The 22442-nt window shown below is 39.6% G+C and overlaps 1 protein-coding gene across 1 annotated transcript; it reads right to left on the bottom strand.

Annotated features, from left to right (window-relative positions):
- Positions 1–363: 363 nt before the first annotated feature.
- Positions 364–20074, bottom strand: LOC137265527 (sideroflexin-5-like). Its single transcript, XM_067800943.1, has 12 exons — positions 19952–20074; positions 9939–10007; positions 9275–9379; positions 8708–8762; positions 8007–8032; positions 6615–6725; positions 6335–6400; positions 4829–4919; positions 4083–4198; positions 2939–3024; positions 2039–2156; positions 364–1015 (listed from the first exon to the last, which is right to left on the bottom strand). Exons 1-12 carry the CDS (start codon positions 20024–20026, stop codon positions 938–940), a joined length of 996 nt encoding a protein of 331 aa, XP_067657044.1. The 5' UTR covers positions 20027–20074; the 3' UTR covers positions 364–937.
- Between the last annotated feature and the right edge of the window lie 2368 nt (positions 20075–22442).

Below are 22442 nucleotides of genomic sequence, written 5' to 3'. Positions count from 1 at the left end.
TTAATTCAAGCAGGTAATTAAGTTCTACTCTGAAAACAAGGTATGTTTATCTCTCTGGTATTAGCAGCTATGATCAGTGAAACAGTACGGACTTGTCCAATGTGTGTGGTCAATCTGAATTAAGATCAAGCTCCAGAAGATTCTTTCACACTGCAATACGTCAAGCATATGATAGATATTGAATGGGTAATGTGTGTCTGTTTGATGTTTAAAGATGATTCAGCAATGTTCCAGTTCCCGAACGCAACTGCGAAAACCAACAGGATGTTGAACCCACTTCAAAACACCAAGCAGGATTTGATATCTGGTATTTGATATTTCTGATGGACCAATCACTATTGAGAATATAAGACAGAATACACTAGTTATTGTATATCAGTTTAGGACTGTAGTGATGTAGGGTCAAAAGCCTGGCATGGTCTTACCTCTCAACTCACCATAATATGGGGCCAAGGGACCCATAATTATTAGTTTTAAGTACCAGTGTAACAGAGAACTGTACATTTTGATAACTTCCTTACAGCCTGGAATGAATCACTGATCATATGGACTGACGAAATGATGCATGTTACTGCTCTGAAAGAAACAACCAAACACTTAGCAAAGTCACAGATGTGTTGTGGGTACAATGAATGATATCGATGTAATGATTTGTTTCTTTGTGTCCTTTCTCTACATTTGTGCGTAATGGATGCACATTTGCATGAAAACCCTGCCTGGGCTTGCTATGAGATAAAAACATGATGAGATTATGTTTCAATAATATTCAAACTCCACCATTCACTGATATTGCACAGTGCCATTAAAAAATGTACATAAAAATATTTTCTTTACCTGCTAAATAACAACTATTCAATATTGTTATACTCTACTCATTATATCTAATTTTTTTCATGACTGTCTATTCTTTATAGCATCTCCTCCATGCTATAACATGTTATAACCCCTTGTTGTAATAGAGAACGGATTCATCAGTCAGACCCTTAAACTCTGGTTCCAGATCAGACGTGTTCACCTGTACAGAGAGACAGAACATGCTCATAACGCAGCTCTACTTGGAAAGCTAACAACAGCTGAGAACAATACAACGAATCCATGAAGGTTTTTGCTCTCCCAGGAAAATTTACGAGGTAATTATCAGGAGAGTTTCTCTACTTTTAACTGCACGATCAATAATAATAATAGGACTAGTGCCTATTATAATGTGCACATATCCACGCTCATAAGCATGCTCTAGATAACCCAAGCTGCCTATAAGGTGCAAGAAGGTTATAAGGCTGAATAAAAAAATCAATGTTTCTCAGGCACACTTTTTTCAAAAGAGACAAGGTGGTAAGACTTTTAAAAAGATTTTGAAAGAAAAAATGTGATGAGGGAGGAACACAATTTTTTTTTTTCTCAGAAACACGGCTTGGAATTGTAGCATGTGTTAAGGAGTTGCAGACTCAGTCCTAGTCATTCTTACAGAAACTTATTTATATAGTGGACAAATGGATGATCGGGAAGCAGCCAAGTCAAAACTATTGCTTTTAAATGGCAATAAAAAATTGTTACGCGCACAAATATAAGTGACGTGCAGATGCCTGAGAAACATGTCATTATTTTCATTTAGCCCTATCACATGACTTATCCTACTGGGTACATTTTCTGCTGAGTGAACAAAGGCAACTTAGTGAAAACTCACTTGCCTAAGGTGACACCATCTTGTTCCTATTTCCCAAGTCATGAACAGTTAAGTTAGATCACAGGTGGCAAGTTGTATTTCAAAGGGGTGACCCATCAAATGCTGCTTTTTTCAGTAACTCCTGTGACACCCTCACATTTTCTGTCATGAGCATCCATCTACCCAGTCAGGATACAATCAAGTCACAGTTACGAGATGATGAGGATCATCTCTAGCCTGTATTTTCATGGGTTGTCAAGCCATACATTTAACATGTTAATTTTTGGCAAACCTAATATTTCCCCAAAAAAGAGACCATTAACTTGAATATCTATCTGTATAACAAGTGAAAATAAGGGTCTGATGTGTATCTACCTGAGACACCTGTGGGAAGAGGGCAATTGCCACAGGAAGTGCTAGACCAAATGCTGCCGTACACACAACTGCATTACAGGGCAAGTGCATTCTGGGATTCTTCTTCAGGAATTGGGTTCTATGGAAAAGTAAAATTAAAATACATGTATGTATGTATAAATTTCAACCTCAGATGCAATTCAGCTCTCTGAAACAACTGAACTTCATTTGCCCTAGGGCAAAATATCACCTTGTCATGGTACTGTGATGTCACGAAAAATGCCATGACGTCACAGTGACGTCTGTGACACTGCTTTCTGTATGCGGCGATGGCCATCCCATGTTTGAAAGTAGATTTGGGTTTATTTTCCTCAATTTAATGACTTCGGTAATAAACAGAATATTATACTCATGCCTATAACATACTACGTTTAGGACACTCATGACTAAATATCGGTATATCCTCACTCTCGCTCGGGATATACGGACATTTAGGCACTAGTGTCATAAAAATAGTATGACATGGGCACTCATACAATATCCTCTATACAATTCAAATTAAAAGGCTCCATATTTGCGAGATGAAATCTGCTCTACAAAACATGTCTGCCTAACCCAATGGGTAGCGTAGTCCATCTAAAGTTGTATGGTTACAACAAGACAGTGTATGCAGTCATGTGACCATGCGGTTAAAGTGTACCCTTATCATGGTGAAGACCTGGGTTCAATTCCCCATAAGGGTACAATGTGTAAAAACCATTTCCTGCTTCCCCTGCTGCGATATTGCAAGAATATTGGAGAAAAAACTGCGAAAAAAACTACGCTCTTGTTGCATTCAGGTCATGTGATATTATATACTTCAGGTGTCTTTTTATATTTAGAGAAGGATCACAGAATATTCCTGCTGAACAGTGAACTCACTTTTCCAAGACAGACATGACGATTGGAGGGATGATGAGAACTGGAGCTGGCAGGAACATCCGGGTCAAGGCTGTCTCCTTCAGAGCCTGAGATAACAGGTTGGGGAACAAAGGGTTAGTGTTCATATGGCATCATTAGTTTGAGAAGAAATGACTCAAACAGTGATTGCTGTTTCTTGACTTTCATAGTGAACATTTAACTTAGTTTGATAGTTTGCCAAAATCAAGCTTTCGAGATAAAGTTTGGTCAAACAGTATTATGAGAACTTTTTCAGTTGATTTACAGCATCAGGAGGGGAGTCAAATCAGGTACAGAGGAAGGCGTCAAAACCGGCATCTGTCCAATCTGGCAACTTGTCAACACTAGCATGAAATGTCAGTCCCATCCATGGCTTCTAGTTTTATCACCAGTTCTTCAATCTGGCACACTGTCCTTCATCAGTCCCAGTGAGTGCCGGTTTAGACAGCTTCCACTGTATTCGAACCCACTATCACACATTGCCAAAGGGACGCTACTCTCAAAAGTGACTTGTCTCTTTTCAGGCAACAAGGCCACAACTTAATCTTTTGTCCTTGATGATATCCTTTCAGTGCAGTGATGGAAACTGATTGAAATCTCACAATTGATGATTGCTTCATTGTGAACAATCATCAAAAAGGGTTGGTTAGCGTATTTTTTTCTGATATACCTATCCAGACTGCTATTGCAGATATGGACATAATACTACTGTAAAACAATGACCATTGTATCATGAGCATAAACATCCTGGAGTCTTCAAGAAATCACTCATGACTTTTCAGTTAATGAAGTGCATTTCCTAAGAACTAAACAAGTTTTCAGACCCTGACTACTTCAAAGATATGTTCCATGGCCAAGTGTTTCAAAGACTAAAACAGCAGGGTTCACTTATGAGAAAATGTGATTGATTGCTTGGTCGTTTGGTCACTGCGACCAGTCTATGATTATTTCAATTAATCGGAACACCACTATTTCAGTGCGATAAAAGAATGCTTTACTTACTTGGCTTTCCTACAACCAAATGTATTATTGAGTGAAAGGGGGCTGAAAAGGAGGTACCACCACATCACATATCAAACTGCTACTTTCTGAAAGCAAAGATGTATCATTAAATACCTTGACTTACTTTTCTGGCAGCAATCTTGGATGTTCCTACCATTTTCTCATTCTGGTCAAACACCTCAATACCTTCTGACAGCTCAAAGTTCCTCATGAGGAGAACATTGCAGGTGCTTGCTGTGGCTGATTAACAAAAGAAAAGGAAAGGTTCCAAAGGTGAAAATATACGGAATCAAACCATCACTGGAAGCAGAAGGGAAATAGTAAAGTTTGAAATGTGTCAATAAAAATACTTAAGAAACTACTGATGGTTAGCACATCAGACAAATCTTCCCTTAGGTTAGAAAGGGAGTACACTGCTATTACCCATGAGAAACAAATGCTTGTCATTGAATTGGTTGACACATGTCATCATATCCACATCAATTCTCATGCTGTTGGTCACGGAATTTTCTGGTCCAGACTCAATTATTCACAGACCACTGTTTGAATATTTGCTGAGTGTGGCATAACACTAAACAAACTCACTCACTAACATTGTTATTACACAGTTCCGAAGATATCCTTAAATTGTGGTCATGTGATCGGGTGTAAATTACATCACTGTCATAGGGGAGGTAACTGAAAGCAGCAGCAGAATGAAAGGTCAGTCAGTGAGCACAGTGTCGCTACGGTCTTTCAGCCACACAGCAATGGGGACAGGAAACAGTTTGTATTCAGATGACACTTTAACTAAAAAAAACATTTTCTGTGTAGGCACCATATGTGTTATGAGAGAACATTAATACATATATTTGCAGTGAAGACACCTACCTACAGCTGGGAAGGGAATAAACTTCTGTATCATCATTTTTGTTGCTGGACTGAAATTCTGTGCTTTCTTGATCAAAATATTGAGACCTACCTGGAGATACAACAAAAATTATGATCACATATATCTGAAAATCTATCACATTGTTAAAGAATGAATACACTTTTGTTCTTTGTACTCTCTTAACCTGCATGATTACATGTGAAAGACTTGTGGTTTATGAAAACCAGAACATCAAATTCATTCTTAGAAATGTGTGGTTAATTAATATAAAGCGATTAAAAGTTGCCCAAAAGTTGTCTGTTTCAATCTTGCCCGCCAACAAAACTACAGACAGGTTACCCAACTCTGTCGTCAGAGCACTGCAGCAAGTGACGCAATATGAGGAAGGATTTTCAGTTATTTCTATATAAAGTGTGTAACAAGCTTGTAATTTTGCTGATTTGTCAATGTCAACAAAGACATGCCGAAATGCACATTGCTCCCACTGGGTGAGTGATGGTGTCACCATGCACAGATTTCCACAAGACCCACAGTTTGTGCTAAATGGGTTATGTTGGTGAGTGTGAAGCAAGCGTTGTGGAAGCCTGTAGTATATAATAAATCTGATGGCTTGACATCAAGTTAGAAGATCAAAACTACTTAAATCATGACTTTGCATGACACAGCTTGTAACATAACAACTGATATAACAGCAAGGACAAGCTAATTAGACAGAATCGTCTATGAAAACAAGTTCTCACATGGAAGCTAAACAAACCAGGTAACCAGTTTAAATAACAGTAGATTGTGAAAACATAAAGCTTTCATTTTTCAAAACAACTCTCACGATTTCTGGTTAAGATAGAGCTGTAAACAAGATAATTTACTCCCGGAAATGTACATGAATACTACAGCGACCCATGGGAATACATCGCATTACGTCACAGAGACGCTCCCCTATGATTGGTTGCAATTTCGCTTGTGGGAGAGAATTGTGCCCTGTTGTCAAAAAGGTCGATTTAAGGTATATGAATGCCGAAATGAGTAGTGTTGATGATGGGTTTTATTTGTAACGATGCCTATGAATGATTGATGTATTTGTATCTTATCTTTAAAGGTTAATGTGAAAGGAAAGCCCAAAGCGATACACGATTCAGATGTTTACAGCTTGTTCAGAAATCACAAGCACAGGTCTCATACTGCCCAAACTGGAAACATACTTTTATTGGGGCCAACTAGGATATGAACATAGAGATACATCTTTTTGAAAAAAGTGGGGTGCACAGTTCATTTTCACACGTTTTCACACGAGTTTCAATGGTCATGCAATAACTTATCACAAGAAAAGACCGCTGCACTCATCACCATTCCATCCCTGGATCAACAAGAGCATGTGTTTCTGGCATGAAAGCAGCACTGATGGTACATTTTCCATGATACATTGACCCCATACAGATATAACAAAATGCTGAATCAATGTATTATTTTTCTTGATAAAGGTAATGCAGTTTCTAGGAATTACTTACAGCGATAGAGACTGCGCTAGAGACAGCACCAAAGTAGCCCATAAGGAACCTGGACATTGGGGTTTCCTGAAACAGTTAACAATTACCAAGACTTAACGGTCATAGTTAAATAGTTATTCTGTTGTATTCATGAGATGACAAAAACTAATTATTTACATACAAAACAAAAACACTTGAAAAAGAAAATACATGAGTACTAATTACAATTTAAGTCTCGTAATAGCTGAAAAGACAAATAACATTGTTAAGAAAGACATATTAGAGTTCTTCAAACATTTACCTTGGTGGCATTCCTGTTGGAGTAGTTGACACAAGCATTGTGACTCTGGTTAATCCACTGCCAGAATACAGTCTGGAGCATGCTAGGATTGGGCAGCAGAAGACCTACCACCTACAGGAACAGTGAATAACAACACTATTTGTTAGGAGAACAGCACCACTCACAAGAATAACAACAGTATTTGTTTGGGGAGTAGAACTGACTGGGAAATGATTTATCTGGGCATTGGACTACTACCTACATGAAACATAAAGCTATTTGTTAGGAGAGCAGTACTGACAGATTATTGACTCAACCATACCATAATCAGGAAGCAGAAAGCATTCCACTTATATAAGTAACAACACTGTTATTTCCACCACCTCATCTTCCACTGCTGTCTGGAGGTGTGATGAAATTGGGTTTAATTCCCATGATATCATATCTTTAACCACAACAAAAGATTTCATTCTTACACAATTCCGTCTGTGTCATGACAAGAATTAACTAACCATCATACATGGTTTTACACTGTGTACACACTGTTTATGTTTATACCTCCATAAATGCAAAATATTTAAGTCAATTCACAGAAAGTCAAGTACACTTAGTCTCAGTATAATTCGTTATGCTACTCTACTGAGTCTAACAAACTCGAGAAGAGGGTGTCATCAGGTAATCTTTGAGACTGACCAATCAGATCACAGCTTTCCAAATCACGAAAGTGGATATTCACCCATAGTGTTTGAACTTTTACCTTGAAAATTTTTGTACCTGAATGATTCCGAACGCTATTTTTTGTGTTATCACTTCCGGGTGAAGCTCATGGAGCATGCTACAACAGGGTGAGAAAACAGTTGCTGAAAATCGTAGTTTTGTCAATATTAAAGGATGTCAGCCAGTGGAAATATTAGCTAATGTTAAACATGTCATCAGAAAGCCATTTGTATGTATACTGCAGGTGAAATATCTGTGTTTTATAGGGATTTTGTTTATTTAGGGATCAATGTCTGGGGAATTTTGTAAGTCCTGCCAAACCCTAACAGTAGCTGGTGTCTGATTGGTAGCCGGTTTTGATTGAATGGTCATAGGTCACTCAAAGGTTACCTGACGTGACCTCTTATGTGGGGTTATTAGACTAAGCATAGAAATGAAACGATCACTGTCAGTGACTGGGGAACTTTGTAAGTCCCGCCAAACCCTAAGTGGTAGCCGTTGTCTGATAGGTAAAATCCAATAACACGTCTCATTTTTGATTGGACAGTCATAGGTCGCTCAAAGGTTACCTGACGTGATCTCTTATGTGGGTGTGTTAGACTTAGCGTAGGAATGATACAATAATGAACAATACTAAGACTAAGTTTACTTAGACTGATTGACTGAGAGATAGTTTCAGTTTAATGATTAACTTACGATGGGAGCACCAAAGGGGACAAATCCTGAAATGCAACACAAAAAGTTATTTATTTAACACTGGTTATGATAAGTAAAGCAGAACATGTTTACATTTCAAACCAGCTGTCACCATTATCACTCAGGTTATATCAGAGACATAACTGAAACTACATATATTTGTAAGTAGCAGTCTCTTGTAATAGGTCATGGCTGTATTGGTAACCTGGGCCTATGTTTTTGAAGCTCTCTTAGCGTTAAGACAATCGTAAGTGCCATACATTAACATTAACATTAACATACGACTATCTTAGCGCTAAGAGAGCTTTGAAAATATAGGCCCTGAATGCTAACATGACCATTGACACTTCTTGACCTGGGGCTCCATTCATAAGGCAACCTTTACTAAGGTTGACCTTAACTTCCATTCTTAAACATTGTACTAAGGTCACCTTAGTGACTTGACCTTTTGATCTTCTTGCTGCATCTGTTGAAGTATGTACTCTAATGTGAAACATCTTGCAGTATTCAAGATGAACTATGATAACTAATGTGAACTAATGTTCACAATAACCCAGATGATCTTCACTTCTGACATAATTTGTGATCTACATGTCTGAACTTTATGCCAGGTTCCATATGAGAATTAGAATTACTGAGGTTATTGAGCTTTCTGATAATTAACAGGAATCATCAGCTGAGATCCATTTCCAATCCATTACCTGACATACGGAATGGCATGAAGATCTTCTCCCCTGTGTCTGGATGGATCATGGACTGAAGTCAAAATAAACTAAGTCAGATTCATGACTACTTGCCCTGAAACCTTGCACATGTCCACCTTACTTCATTGACACATCATAATTTGTTCTGCTATTTCTAATGCAGAAAATATATACACTCAACATCCCAGAATGAGAGTGTTCTTGTCTGAACAGAACCTCAGCAAACGTCTTATCATATACATTAGAATTTAGAGAAGATCATTACCTTTGACAGAAGGCTCCAACTCATGGGACTTGTAAAGATGAAAGGGAATAAAACTTTCATACCAATAGTAGCAACCATGCCTCAGAACCAATCAGTGATATACCATGTTCCAGATTTCAAGGCTGACCTTGACCTTTAACAATTCTTGATGAATTCAGGTTCAAAGTAGGTGCATCCTAGAGAAGGTACATGCAAACTTCAATTCTCAACCCATGAAAGCCTTTGAGGAAATATAATCGGAAACTTTGGGAATTTTTCACCTTGTGACCATGACCTTTTCATGGAATCCTATGGATTACCTGCTTTATTTTCTGTGCATCCCAGAGCTGCTTGTCTGTAGTGGAGGACTGAAGGCGGCCATGTTTGAAGTCATCTAACAGTCTTATAGAAGCCTGCAGTTTTGCCTTGAGGGATGAGATTGTGATAATACATGCATGAAAATACAGTGGAATTGAGCATAACTGTTTTCTAGAACATACCCCAGTACATTTCATGGCAGTCATAAATTCTAACAAGAACACATGGTTATCAATACCCCCATCACAATGGTCTGTTCCTATTTGGTTCATTCATATCCTGAAAACACTGAGAATATCTGTTCCAATTTCAAATGACATGCACGAAGTCGAAACGCATGAGAAGGGCCTTAAATCTGTAAAGAATTGTAACATGATTTCCGTATTCGACCTCCAACAGGGCATTTGTGCCATGAAAACACATACTACATTTGGTTTCCCTATCTGTATCTATCCCTCCTTATCCTGGATGGATGGACTGATGAACAGACAGGACTCTATATCCCCTTCCCACTTCAAGAAGGGAGATAACTCTACCAAGTGCAGACCATGGTGCTATCCCATCCGTTCAACACCAAGGGTGATGACACTATCTGCTCTATCAGACACTCAGTATGTCTTATCTAAATATTCACATTGTATTATATATAGAAACATTGATACCCACCTCTGTAGTAAACAGTGTGCGTGGATCTATTACATCGATGAAGTGCCGCAGTCGACCATAAAAATTGCCCTGAAAAATATAACAAATTAAATAAATGGACAGACCATCATAATGGTTTATAGACTGCATGTGGGATCAGAGTGTGGTGTGATGTGTGTGTGTTTGTGTGAGTGAGTGATGTGTGTGTGTGAGAGAGAGAAGGAATTAATTTGGGGGGGGCATATTACAAATATAATTCTGATTTTAATAATTTCAACCACGACATTAGTTGCTTATCTGATGAACGTGTACTATCCCTGTGTAAATGTGTGCAAGAAATTCAGTGGTACTGTGTGCATGAAAATTGATGTATGTGTTTTGCACTACTTGGTGCTGGGGGAGCACCAGCAAATGCTTTATCATGATCATGAACACTGTTATTGCAGACATATTAAGTGTTGTGCACAAACAATGGTAAGTTTGAAAAATATGTTATATGCACTTTACTCAGAAACTGTGATTGTAGTTGTGTTGTGATCAAAACCTCCACACTAGGAGTAAGGCAACTAATCGCCAGCACACAAAGCCATTGCAACTTCACCAAAAGAGAGTGGGTGAGTGAGTTTAGTTTTACGCTGCACTCAGCAATATTCCAGCTGTAAGACTGCTGTCTGTATATAATTGAGTCTGGACCAGACAATCCAGTGATCAACAGCATAATCATCCATCTGCGCAATTGGGAATCGATGAAATGTGTCAACCAAGTCAGTGAGTCTGACCATCCGATCCCGTTAGTCGCCTACTACAACAAGCAGAGTTGCCTTTTATGGCAAGCATGGGTTGCTGAAGGCCTAGTCTACCCTGGACCTTCATGGGTCTCACCAAGAAGAAAGCTTAATAAGTGGTTGTCTAGATCACATACTTTGTTTACCCCTGCTTTATATAAGTGGTACATAAACAAAATGATCATGCTCGTTCAGTAGTTGCCATTTGAACAGAAAAGCTGTTCAGTAAAGCTTGTTAATGATGATTTGTCCTGGACTGCACGGGTGGTGGGGTAGCCTAGTGGTTAACGTGTTCACTCATCATCAATGTGCGAAGTTCATCTCTCACTCAAGGTCTGCAGGGGTGGTGGGGTAGCCTAGTGGTTAACGTGTTCACTCATCATCAATGTGCGAAGCCCATCTCTCACTCAAGGTCTGCAGGGGTGGTGGGGTAGCCTAGTGGTTAACGTGTTCACTCATCATCAATGTGCGAAGCCCATCTCTCACTCAAGGTCTGCAGGGGTGGTGGGGTAGCCTAGTGGTTAACGTGTTCACTCATCATCAATGTGCGAAGCCCATCTCTCACTCAAGGTCTGCAGGGGTGGTGGGGTAGCCTAGTGGTTAACGTGTTCACTCATCATCAATGTGCGAAGCCCATCTCTCACTCAAGGTCTGCAGGGGTGGTGGGGTAGCCTAGTGGTTAACGTGTTCACTCATCATCATTGTGGAAAGCCCATCTCTCACTCAAGGTCTGCACGGGTGGTGGGGTAGCCTAGTGGTTAACGTGTTCACTCATCATCAATGTGCAAAGCCCATCTCTCACTCAAGGTCTGCAGGGGTGGTGGGGTAGCCTAGTGGTTAACGTGTTCACTCATCATCATTGTGGAAAGCCCATCTCTCATTCAAGGTCTGCAGGGGTGGTGGGGTAGCCTAGTGGTTAACGTGTTCACTCATCATCAATGTGCAAAGCCCATCTCTCACTCAAGGTCTGCAGGGATGGTGGGGTAGCCTAGTGGTTAACGTGTTCACTCATCATCAATGTGCGAAGCCCATCTCTCACTCAAGGTCTGCAGGGGTGGTGGGGTAGCCTAGTGGTTAACGTGTTCACTCATCATCAATGTGCGAACCCCACCTCTCACTCAAGGTCTGCAGGGGTGGTGGGGTAGCCTAGTGGTTAACGTGTTCACTCATCATCAATGTGCGAAGCCCATCTCTCACTCAAGGTCTGCAGGGGTGGTTGGGTAGCCTAGTGGTTACCGTGTTCACTCATCATCAATGTGCGAAGCCCATCTCTCACTCAAGGTCTGCAGGGGTGGTGGGGTAGCCTAGTGGTTAACGTGTTCACTCATCATCAATGTGCGAACCCCACCTCTCACTCAAGGTCTGCAGGGGTGGTGGGGTAGCCTAGTGGTTAACGTGTTCACTCATCATCATTGTGCGAAGCCCATCTCTCACTCAAGGTCTGCAGGTGTGGTGGGGTAGCCTAGTGGTTAACGTGTTCACTCATCATCAATGTGCGAAGCCCATCTCTCACTCAAGGTCTGCAGGGGTGGTGGGGTAGCCTAGTGGTTAACGTGTTCACTCATCATCAATGTGCGAAGCCCATCTCTCACTCAAGGTCTGCAGGGGTGGTGGGGAAGCCTAGTGGTTAATGTGTTCACTCATCATCAATGTGCGAAGCCCATCTCTCACTCAAGGTCTGCAGGGGTGGTTGGGTAGCCTAATGGTTAACGTGTTCACTCATCATCAATGTGCGAAGCCCATCTCTCACTCAAGGTCTGCAGGGGTGGTGGGGTAGCCTAGTGGTTAACGTGTTCACTCATCATCAATGTGCGAAGCCCATCTCTCACTCAAGGTCTGCAGGGGTGGTTGGGTAGCCTAGTGGTTAACGTGTTCACTCATCATCATTGTGCAAAGCCCATCTCTCACTCAAGGTCTGCAGTTTTTAACTAAGCCTGCCCTACAACACAACAGATGCTGGCTGAACTAGACTACACAAGTCCCTCAGGTAATAATTACTAGTCTAAATGATAATTTCTAAATAATATGAATAAAAGAACACACTGGCCATCTCATCTACACCTTAAAGGATAAAATTACTACATATACTATAGCTAAAATGGATAGAATTATCATTAAAACGACCGCACGTTATCAGAAATGAGCCAGCCACTGTAACTTGATAATGTCCGCAAAATGCTTAACAACGGGTCATTATCAAGCCCGTTTTTAGGTGACGTCATAAGTAGCTCAGCTGTTTGAACTTGGGTTCATTATTGACCATATATCTGGCTCACATTCATCACATGTGCCTGTGCCATTATGCACTTTCCTGCCTGTGCCATCCATAACAATTGTACCATAAATGACAACATACAGCAATGAAAATATCGACTTGAAGTCTAACGTTGTTGATCACTGAAAACAATGGCGGCTGGTAGTATGAGCGATGTCAAGGTCGAATGTCGTCACTCTCAATAGTGACGTCATTTGCGTTGTTCTGTGATGTGTCTATATTTGTAAAATGTGTGTCAGTGACCTCCGTCGCTTTGTTGTTGGGAGTAAATGCTTCTAAACCGATGCCGCTGTTTTTATTCTTATTGTATTAAAAATTCTATTCATTTTAGCTATAATAATGGTCGGTCCTTTGTCAGGCAGTTAATGAAAGACCTCGGGCTTCAGCAAATGATAATGCCCTGAAAAACAGTGTTACCCTTATATGAGGGGATGTCAATAAGTTTTGAGTCTTGAGCATTTTTCATACCCAGGTGTCACAGCCTATGGTACGACATTGAACCTTGGGGTGTAGCTGATGTGATATGTAAGTTTTGGTATCCTACTGTCAGAAGTTATTGAACAGCTCACATTGACAGAAAGAGACACCCCTCACGGCAGTGAAAATGAATAAAACTGAGTACAGAGCAGTAATTAAGTTTTTAGTTCTTGAAGGAAACTTGGCGAAGAACATTGAAGAAAGGCTTTCAGCAGTTTATGGGAAGTCTTCCCCTTCATCTGCTACCATGAAACGATGGGTCAATGAATTTAAGCATGGTAGAGAGAGTCTTGAAGATGACCCCCGTCCAGGTTGCCCAACAACAAGCACTAGCACAAGCACACTGACAGAGTGCATAGACTTGCATAGACTTGTGCTGGAAACCCGTCGAATCACACTCCACGAGTTTGAGGAGAACACAGGCATTTCACACGGATCCATCGAGACAATTCTTTATGAACATCTCGTCATGTCTAAGGTGTGCGCAAGATGGGTGCCAAGGAAGCTTACAGATGAAATGAAGCAAACAAGGGTCACCATAAGCAACTCCATGCTAACCAGATACAACAAGAATCCAGAAGATTTTCACTTTAGGCTAGTAACCTGTGATGAAACCTGGATCCACCACTATGATCCTGAGAGCAAACAAGAATCCATGGAATGGAAACATGTCACTTCTCCCAGGACCAAAAAGTTCCAAGCCTCCAGATCATTGCAGGAGGTAATGGCGACAGTCTTCTGGGATAGCAAAGGCATCATCCACATAGATTACTTACCAAAAGGAAGAACAATGACTGGGGAATATTACGCTAACTTGTTGAGGCAAGTGCGACAGTCAATCAAGGATAAGTGCCTGGGCAAGATCAGACATGGTATTCTTCTACATCAAGACAATGCTCCAGTACACACCTCTCGCGTTGCAGCCGCTGCTGTCCAGGAATGCATGTACGAAATCTTGCTGCATCCCCCCTACTCTCCAGACCTGGCACCAAGTGATTACCGTCTGTTCCCAGATCTCAAGAAACACTTGTGTGGTCATAGATTTCGGGATGATAATGAGCTTGTTGCTGCTACTGTGGCTAGGTTTGAGAACCAAAATGGCGCCTTCTACAGAGATGGCATCAGCGCCTGGCAGAAAAGTGTCTTGACTCACAAGGAGCTGGACTATGCAACATATGTCTTATTTGGGATTTCACTTTCTTAGTAAAGTACAAATTCTAGTACTTTTTTCGGTTGAGTCCCATCCGGGATTCGAACCCGCACCCTCAGAGTCAGGCACCTAATCGCCAGCACACAAAGTAAAATGTGGTTCATACCAATATTTTGTGTTTTTCTATGCAAGGCTCAAAACTTATTGACATCCCCTCATATCAGTGGACTTCGCATCTAATATAGTCTTGACGCACGGCTACGGCTGACCTGTCTCTGTCATCTATAAGTAAATACAAAGGGTGTGTGGCACTAAAGTCTTACATAGGTCAACAGCCTAATCTGTGAGCAGAGGATTGGGGGATGCAGGCAGTAGAGGTCACTTTACTTTCATAGCAATATTGGCCGGTTGACACAAACTGAACAACAGCACTCCAGATAACCTGGTCCTGACTGAGTCTCTGAACATATATATAATATTGATATCAACAAGCAAACAAACAAACCCATTCAAACTGAAAAGGAGCCTGCGGAGATCAGAGATTAAACTGAGGAAATCTAAACTTGCTTCATTTAGGGTTAAAGCATTGTAGAGATGGCTGCATGGTAGGGAAAATAATGTGGGTCAGGGACTGTGAGACAGACTAGCCCTTGATGACCATGATGACATTGCAAAAAAATTCCTAAACAAAGCAAGCCTACAATCTCTGGTCTCATTGGGGATATTTTTCAATTAAAATACCCTAAAACATATCAACATTCCAACCTTATATTAAAAACCAGGGTTTGATAAAAATCACTTTCATTACTTTTAGAAATATTAAAAGTGGTTGTAAGCAAATGTTGAGCACTAAGAGCTCAACAAACACAAACAGTATAGTGCTAAGTCAAGTTTGCTTGAATGCATGCAATACAGGCCAGCAGTATGTCAGGCTGATAGCTTCCTCATTATGGGAACTGTAGGCCTGGTGAGCTGGCAACTGTCAAGGGTCATATCTTACCGTACATATCCTTGTAAATGTGTAGACCAGTAAATGACAGATAGAGTTTAATTTAATGTCACCACATGACAGTGTCTATACATAATGATTCAAGGCCTGACAATCTAATGATGAACGGCATGAGCACTGATCTTCACAGTTCTGATATGATGACATGTATCAACCAAGTGAGTGTCTTACCACCTGATCTTGTTAGTCGCTTCTTCTGTCGGATCTACATCACAACTTATGTTTGATAATCTGAAAACCTGTTCTAGCTCAGTAAACAAAAACTGTTTTCACATCATTCACTGGTAACTAGGTGGAATGTTATAGTACAATATTTACAAGGTTTACAATGTCTTGGAGAAGTCAATAACTCATTTACTTGATAATTCTTTAATAGCTCTATGCATACTAACACGATATAGGGTAAGGACAGCACACTGTCTAGAGAGTGTTTAGACTGCAAAGGACTCTGACATGGTTGTAAATAATGTATATGTTAGAACTTAATGAAAGCCATGCTGTAAACTCTATCATGTCTACGAATTTGAGCCAGAGAAGAGATCTTACATAAACCAAATCTGCAATAACGTCTGTACTTACTAGTTAATGAAAACAATGGCCTTAATAACATCTTAATTTATAACAAATTCAAGATTCTATCCCAATTTAAACAGTGACTTCATTGGTGAAAGGAACAGTAAGTTGTGAGTCAAGTTAGAGTGAGTCAGTCAATGAGTTTAGTTCTATGCTGCATTTAGTAATATTCCAGCAATATCACCGTGGCCAACACCAGAAATTGGGCTTGACACAATGTGCCCACGTGGGGAATCGAACCTGGGTCTTTGGCATGATGAGTGAACCCCTTAACCACTTGGCTACCCTACAGCTGAACAAGTTCTAAGCTTGAGGAATGTTAAAGCTTATATTTTTATGATAGTAGTTGCACACATATATTAAAGTATATGTACTAAACAATGTATGAAACTGAACTCAACAACATTTTACTTGGAACAAATTCAAGAATCTGTCCCCAATATATACAGTGACATGCAGCATTTAGTTTTAAATTCTGAAGGGGTGGTGGGGTAGCCTAGGGACTCAGGTGTTTCCTCAGTTCGCATACATAAGATGGGTTCAGTTTCCCACAATGGGAATTTATAAATGTGTGAAACCCATTTCTGGTGTCCCCTGTTGAGATACTGCCTTGATGCTGCTTAACACATTCTAAAAGTATACTCACTCACTAACTATCTCACTCTACATCCTAAATGTGTGATTCCATATCAAACGTAACATGTAAACTGAATCTTCACTCCATATTCACCAGTAAGACATGACTATGTTGATGTTCAACTACCTAGTCTTTCACTCTGAGTGTAATCTTATCAACTTTCTAAACATATTTACTGGTTGTGATGCATTCTCTTCCCACAGAGGTTACTCATGTCATATCTTCCTTTGTAACCTCTGTTCAAATAGTCATATTTCCTGAGTTCTCATAAAATCCCCTGATAGCAAAATATCACAACACAAATTATCTCGATTTTTTTCTACCTCTTCTGAACGCATGTTACATTGACTTAGATCCAACATGGCAGCTACAAAAGGATAGATTTGGCATTTCATGTTTTTCACCCAATATCAGAAATTAGCAATAGAAAGTGGGGCCACAAATACCCCTCCACTGCCATTAAATGGGTAGCTTGTCCTTTGTCAACAAGGGAGATGGAGACACCATTGATCCGCCATTACATGACTGAGTTCTGTCTAGAAGAAACGTCTGAGCATCACGCAGGGGCACAGGTTCTAGTTTTCCAACCAATCACGAATCACGATTGCAACCAATCATGAATCCTAAACAATCGCAATGAGTGATTATAGTTTTACGCCACACTCAGCAATATTCAAGCTATATGCTGGCAGTCTGTAAATAATCAAGTCCGGACCAGACAATCCAGAGACCAACGGCACAAGCATCGATCTGCACAACCGGGAACCAATGACACACATCATACAACTCAGCAAGCCTGACCCATCCGATCCTGTTAATCACCTGACCACCTCCTATGACAAGCATAGTCACCTTTTATGGCAAGCATGGGTTGCTGAAGGCCTACCACAGACCTTCATGGGTCACAATCACAGTGAAAGTGCCGTATTAGAACAGAGTTTACATAAGAAGATATGACCTGAGTAACCTTTGTGGGAAGAGAATGGTTATAATGCAACAAACAGACAATATCTGCCTGAATGGTGGTGAGTGATAGTCATGTGACAACTCACATATATATTCCATCAACTGAACAGTATCCATTCATGAATTCCATTCACTATTCATGGTCACTAGAATCAAATATTTACACAAACGTTCAATAGCATGTTATCATTTGGCTAGTTCCACGTTGTACAAGTGTGTAATTAGGAGACATTGAATTCCCTACACAAAAATGACAGCTCCAACTGCAGTAATTCAATTCTAAAGTAAAGGTAAGTAGGTGAGATAAGTAAGCCTTTGAAAGAACAAATATTGACTGTCAGGATAAAGGTCAGCAGTGGGTGATGTTTATTATGCTTATGTTTATTTATTTATTACATTTAAAATTAGAATGAGGACATGAAAAAGTCAAGGAACAGCTGACAGAAATAAAAACTGCCGAGTCCTGGAAATATGTTTTGACAACACTGACCTAACTGTCAAGAGTATGTAATGGTTATCTTCCCAATAATTACACACATCAACACTAACTAAATACTAATCTACTTTACCTGTAATATATCAACCTGTATCAGTCACTATATCTGTTAAAATAATGAATACCGACATATGGTAGGAAATGTACAAATGTTTTGGAAATCTAAATACAAAACCATACATACAGTATTGCTTGTAAAATGAGTGCCCTCTCGACCTGTGACCTTAATACACTCACTCAAATATAAACACTATTTGTTCATTTAAGACAGATAACCTGTAATTCCTTGCAGCCTGTATTGTTTACTCACAATATGGTTTGCTTATGATTGTTCTGCAAAGGAACACAGCCCTATTGTTATTTGTGATCTGGAACTGGTATTGTGCTGGTTGTAGCTAGTTTGAACAGAGTTTTATCATTATATGTTTTGTCAAATGCAGATATAGTGTTTTAGAATAATAAGTTATATCTCCCTACCAACACTAATACACCATTGTGACATATCAGCTGCAGTTGGGTCACTATCAAATGACATCACAAGTATCTCTCAAGCTGATCAAATCTAGATTTTGTTACTGAACAAGCCAATTTTTGTTCTTTAAAAACTAAGAGAAATGTAGAGAACCAGAGCTACAGAGAACTTTGTAGGCTACTGAATTATGTACTCGCTTGTGTTCATCTCAAGCAATTGGGTATCGTAAATTTTCTTTGAGATACCAAATAAATTTTACCCACCTCACTCAAACTCAATTGCATATTTTGCCATTTTCCATTAAATGTAGAAATATAATAAAGCTTAAATGTTAGTTTACTTGTTTGTTATATATATTTGATCTGTAAAATGAGAAATGTTATGATACTGGTGAAACAGAACCTCTCAATAAGCCTCAGTTATTCTATTTTTGTTTGAACGCATGTCAGATAAAATTTATTGAACATCAGCTTACCTGTATGCAATAGGCTTCATGGGAATTGAGTTTTCACATAAATATTTGTGTAATTTACACAGATACGCAGCTTATCTGTCCCTCGGTAGAAGGAAGAATGACTTGATATGATGAATTGAATATACTCACATGAAGTGCCGCTTTTGAACTGGATCAACTTATCAACATTCAGCAACACATGTTGTTTTAAAAAAACATTTATTGCCTTGTGTTGATAAATCATATATCAAGACACACAAGGTTAACATATGCTCTGGGAATATCATGTGATCAAATTTACTCTCTACAATATATTAACAATATTCATAAATGCCAGTAACTGTCATTGAACACTTAAGAATGGTAAAATATTCAAAACCATTTGGACATTTCCGTGTAATTTGTTTACTTGAAAATAAAATTAATTAACAGAATGAGAATGTGGTACTGGGCGGGGACTAATTTTGCCCTAAAAACACAAATTGCTAATTAATACATGCATCAACATGTCAGTAATAACACAGGGTGCATTGCATGTTTAAAACACAATGTGACAAATTCCAGACATTCAAATCAACAAAACAATGCAATTACCACCATGACATAATTCGTGACGCTATTTGACCATTTACGGTATGCTAGATGGTAATGGTGCCGTTACACTCCCAGTCATGCTGAATAACTGAACTGCAATGGATGACATTGAATTGTAAGAGTACTGGACACAGTCTGTTGGTCACCTGATCAAATTTCGGGCTGTTGAGCTTGAAAGGGGGGTATCCTTCGCTTGACACCGCTTTCTGCAAACTTCCCATTGTCCTGTCTTTTTGTTACCTTTACCTCAGTTCGTCATGTGGAGCGGCAGTTTGTAAACTGCACAGTCACGTGACAATCACGCTTGCAGGTGCGTGTTAGAGTTACTTCCCTTAGAATATATACATGTTCTTATGAGCAGAAAAACAAAATTGGGCCTTAATGTCCACCGAAACTCGTTTGGACTGGGTTTTATCATGTCAGTGTCAAATGTTATAGATAATAAGATATTCTGAGCTAATATAGGCCAGTTGGTTTTATTAAGATCACTAACAGAAATGACAAATGACGCCCAACTGAAAAAAGACCCAACAACAACAACAAATATCAAGATGATGGGAAATTCACAAAACACTACCAACAACAAAGATTTATACATAAACAGCAACAGAAAAAACCCCAAAAGCACAAAACACTGAAAACAAAAACAAAACAAATTAATACAAACACACTTTAGCGTGCATTATGACTTCAAGGGTAGTTTGACATTACCTATACAGGTGGTAGCAATTTGTAATATATTTAAAGAATTCGTTTCACTGACCAGTTCATATTGACAGATACAATATGCTTCAGAAATGATAACTATTAACCTGAGATTGTATTTGAGAGGATTTTAATTATTAGTTTTAACGCCACTTCGAGGAATACTAGAGGACTATAGGCTAATCCCAGAAATAAAGTTACTTACAAATAGATGTCCACGAAATGACACACATACCCCAAATGAATGAATGAACAAAACACACTAGAAGAAATAAATAAGACATATTTAAAATTATGAAAAATAAATAAATAAAACGTATTTAAAATAATAAAGGTTCGAAGTAAATGAATATAAACTAGTAGGAAAACAAATCCAAAACCCAAACAAAAACAAAATATCCAGAGTACTGATCAGTGCTAAATTTAAGAAGTTCCACATTATAACCTTGCCAAATCTTTCTTGACTTAAAAGACTGACGTTTCTGGAGATTTACCTGGACAAAAACTGACAGCCAGTTTTGTTATCTGTTACGCAGGACGGTCCTAGTGAAATTGCCCGAATTAACGAAACAAGCATGTGTGTAAACCTGAAGGATGCTTCTATTGTTTTAACCATGACTTCTTTTCCTGGAATAACCGCATTTGACGTTTTTGTTTGCTGCCAGGTTTTACTTCTTGTAAGTATGGCCTATTTCCCTGTTTACTGTTTGAAGGTAGGACCTCTTCCCAGTTTTTTATATATTTTTTCCTAATTCTATATTAACATCAGTATTCAAATTGAGATGATGTGTGAGTGTTTGAACTCAATTGAAAAATATCGTCTGAAATAAATTGCAAAGCGCAAATGTTTTCGCCAGCAGGAACTGAACCGTTTCTGTCAGATTGATTAAGGGACGCTCTACCTCTTGGCCAACGAGTCAACAAATATGCAGAGGGTGAAATATCTATTTATGGGTATTGTCATTTGATTTTATTCGCGCTTCAGTTATTGTTATGTAGCTTCGTTACATGATCATCTAATTATCCATCTATGACGGTTTATATTCATAATAAAGCACTCCTCCTCAGTTAAAGTTGGGAAGTAAGACCCGTTACACACTTGCGGTCCTGTGTCTCTCCACCCGATGGTCGAGGGTATTGCTTTCCCAACCATGACCTCGGAGTCGTTCTGACCCGTGAAGGTCCCGGGGTAGAATAGGCCTTCAGCAGCCCATGCTTGCCATAAAAGGCGACTATGCTTGTCGTAAGAGGCCACTAACAGGATCGGGTGGTCAGTCTCGCTGACTAGGTTGACACATGTCATCGGTTCCCAACTGCGCAGATCGATGCTCATGTTGGTGATCACTGGGTTGTCTGGTCCAGACTCGACTATTTACAGACCGCCGTTAAAAGCAAAAATATTGTTGAGTGCGGCGCAAAATTAAACTCACTCACTCGGACTCGTTCTTTGTCCTGCACATAATCATTGATGCATGAGTCCACCAATGTTTGTGCGGTAAAGGATTACCAGGCAATGCAACGGGACTAACAGGACATCGCTGAGTATCTGAGTAAGTTCCGGGGTCATTTTGCAGCCTCTTGTAACCAGTTGCCACTTCTTGCGTTCCTGTACCCAACACATGCTTCGCTTGTCTGTACGTGAGTGAATATGATGTTACGCCGATTTTAGCACTATTCCAGCAATATCACGACGGGGGACACCAGAAATGGGCTTCACACATTGTACCCATGAGGGAAATCGAACCCAGTCTTCGACGTGAAGGGCTCGTATTGCTGAAAATAATATGTCCTGGGTCCAACAAGCCCACACTGAGAGTGTCTCACAGTCCCTGAACCGGAACTACCGGTTCTGAAGCTCTGTTCTCCCTGTTCACTTCCTTTTGAGTTAAAATGGGTTTGTTTCTATGAAAATGATATATATTCAGAGACTCT

Source organism: Haliotis asinina, chromosome 15 (genome assembly GCF_037392515.1).
Source record: "Haliotis asinina isolate JCU_RB_2024 chromosome 15, JCU_Hal_asi_v2, whole genome shotgun sequence".
Taxonomy (NCBI): domain Eukaryota; kingdom Metazoa; phylum Mollusca; class Gastropoda; order Lepetellida; family Haliotidae; genus Haliotis; species Haliotis asinina.
The sequence above is the reverse complement of the archived record's forward strand: the minus strand, read 5'-3'. Positions and strand labels throughout refer to the sequence as shown.

Bases quoted from the DNA above. Each gene is read 5' to 3' on its own strand.
- LOC137265527 (XM_067800943.1), bottom strand. From the start codon at position 20,026: ATGGGAAGTTTGCAGAAAGCGGTGTCAAGCGAAGGATACCCCCCTTTC. The intron at 6,401-6,614 runs GTAAATGTTTGA...TAACTGTTTCAG, and splicing joins CCAACAGGAATGCCACCAAG to GAAACCCCAATGTCCAGGTT. The intron at 4,920-6,334 runs GTAAGTAATTCC...TTGTATCTCCAG, and splicing joins CTAGCGCAGTCTCTATCGCT to GTAGGTCTCAATATTTTGAT.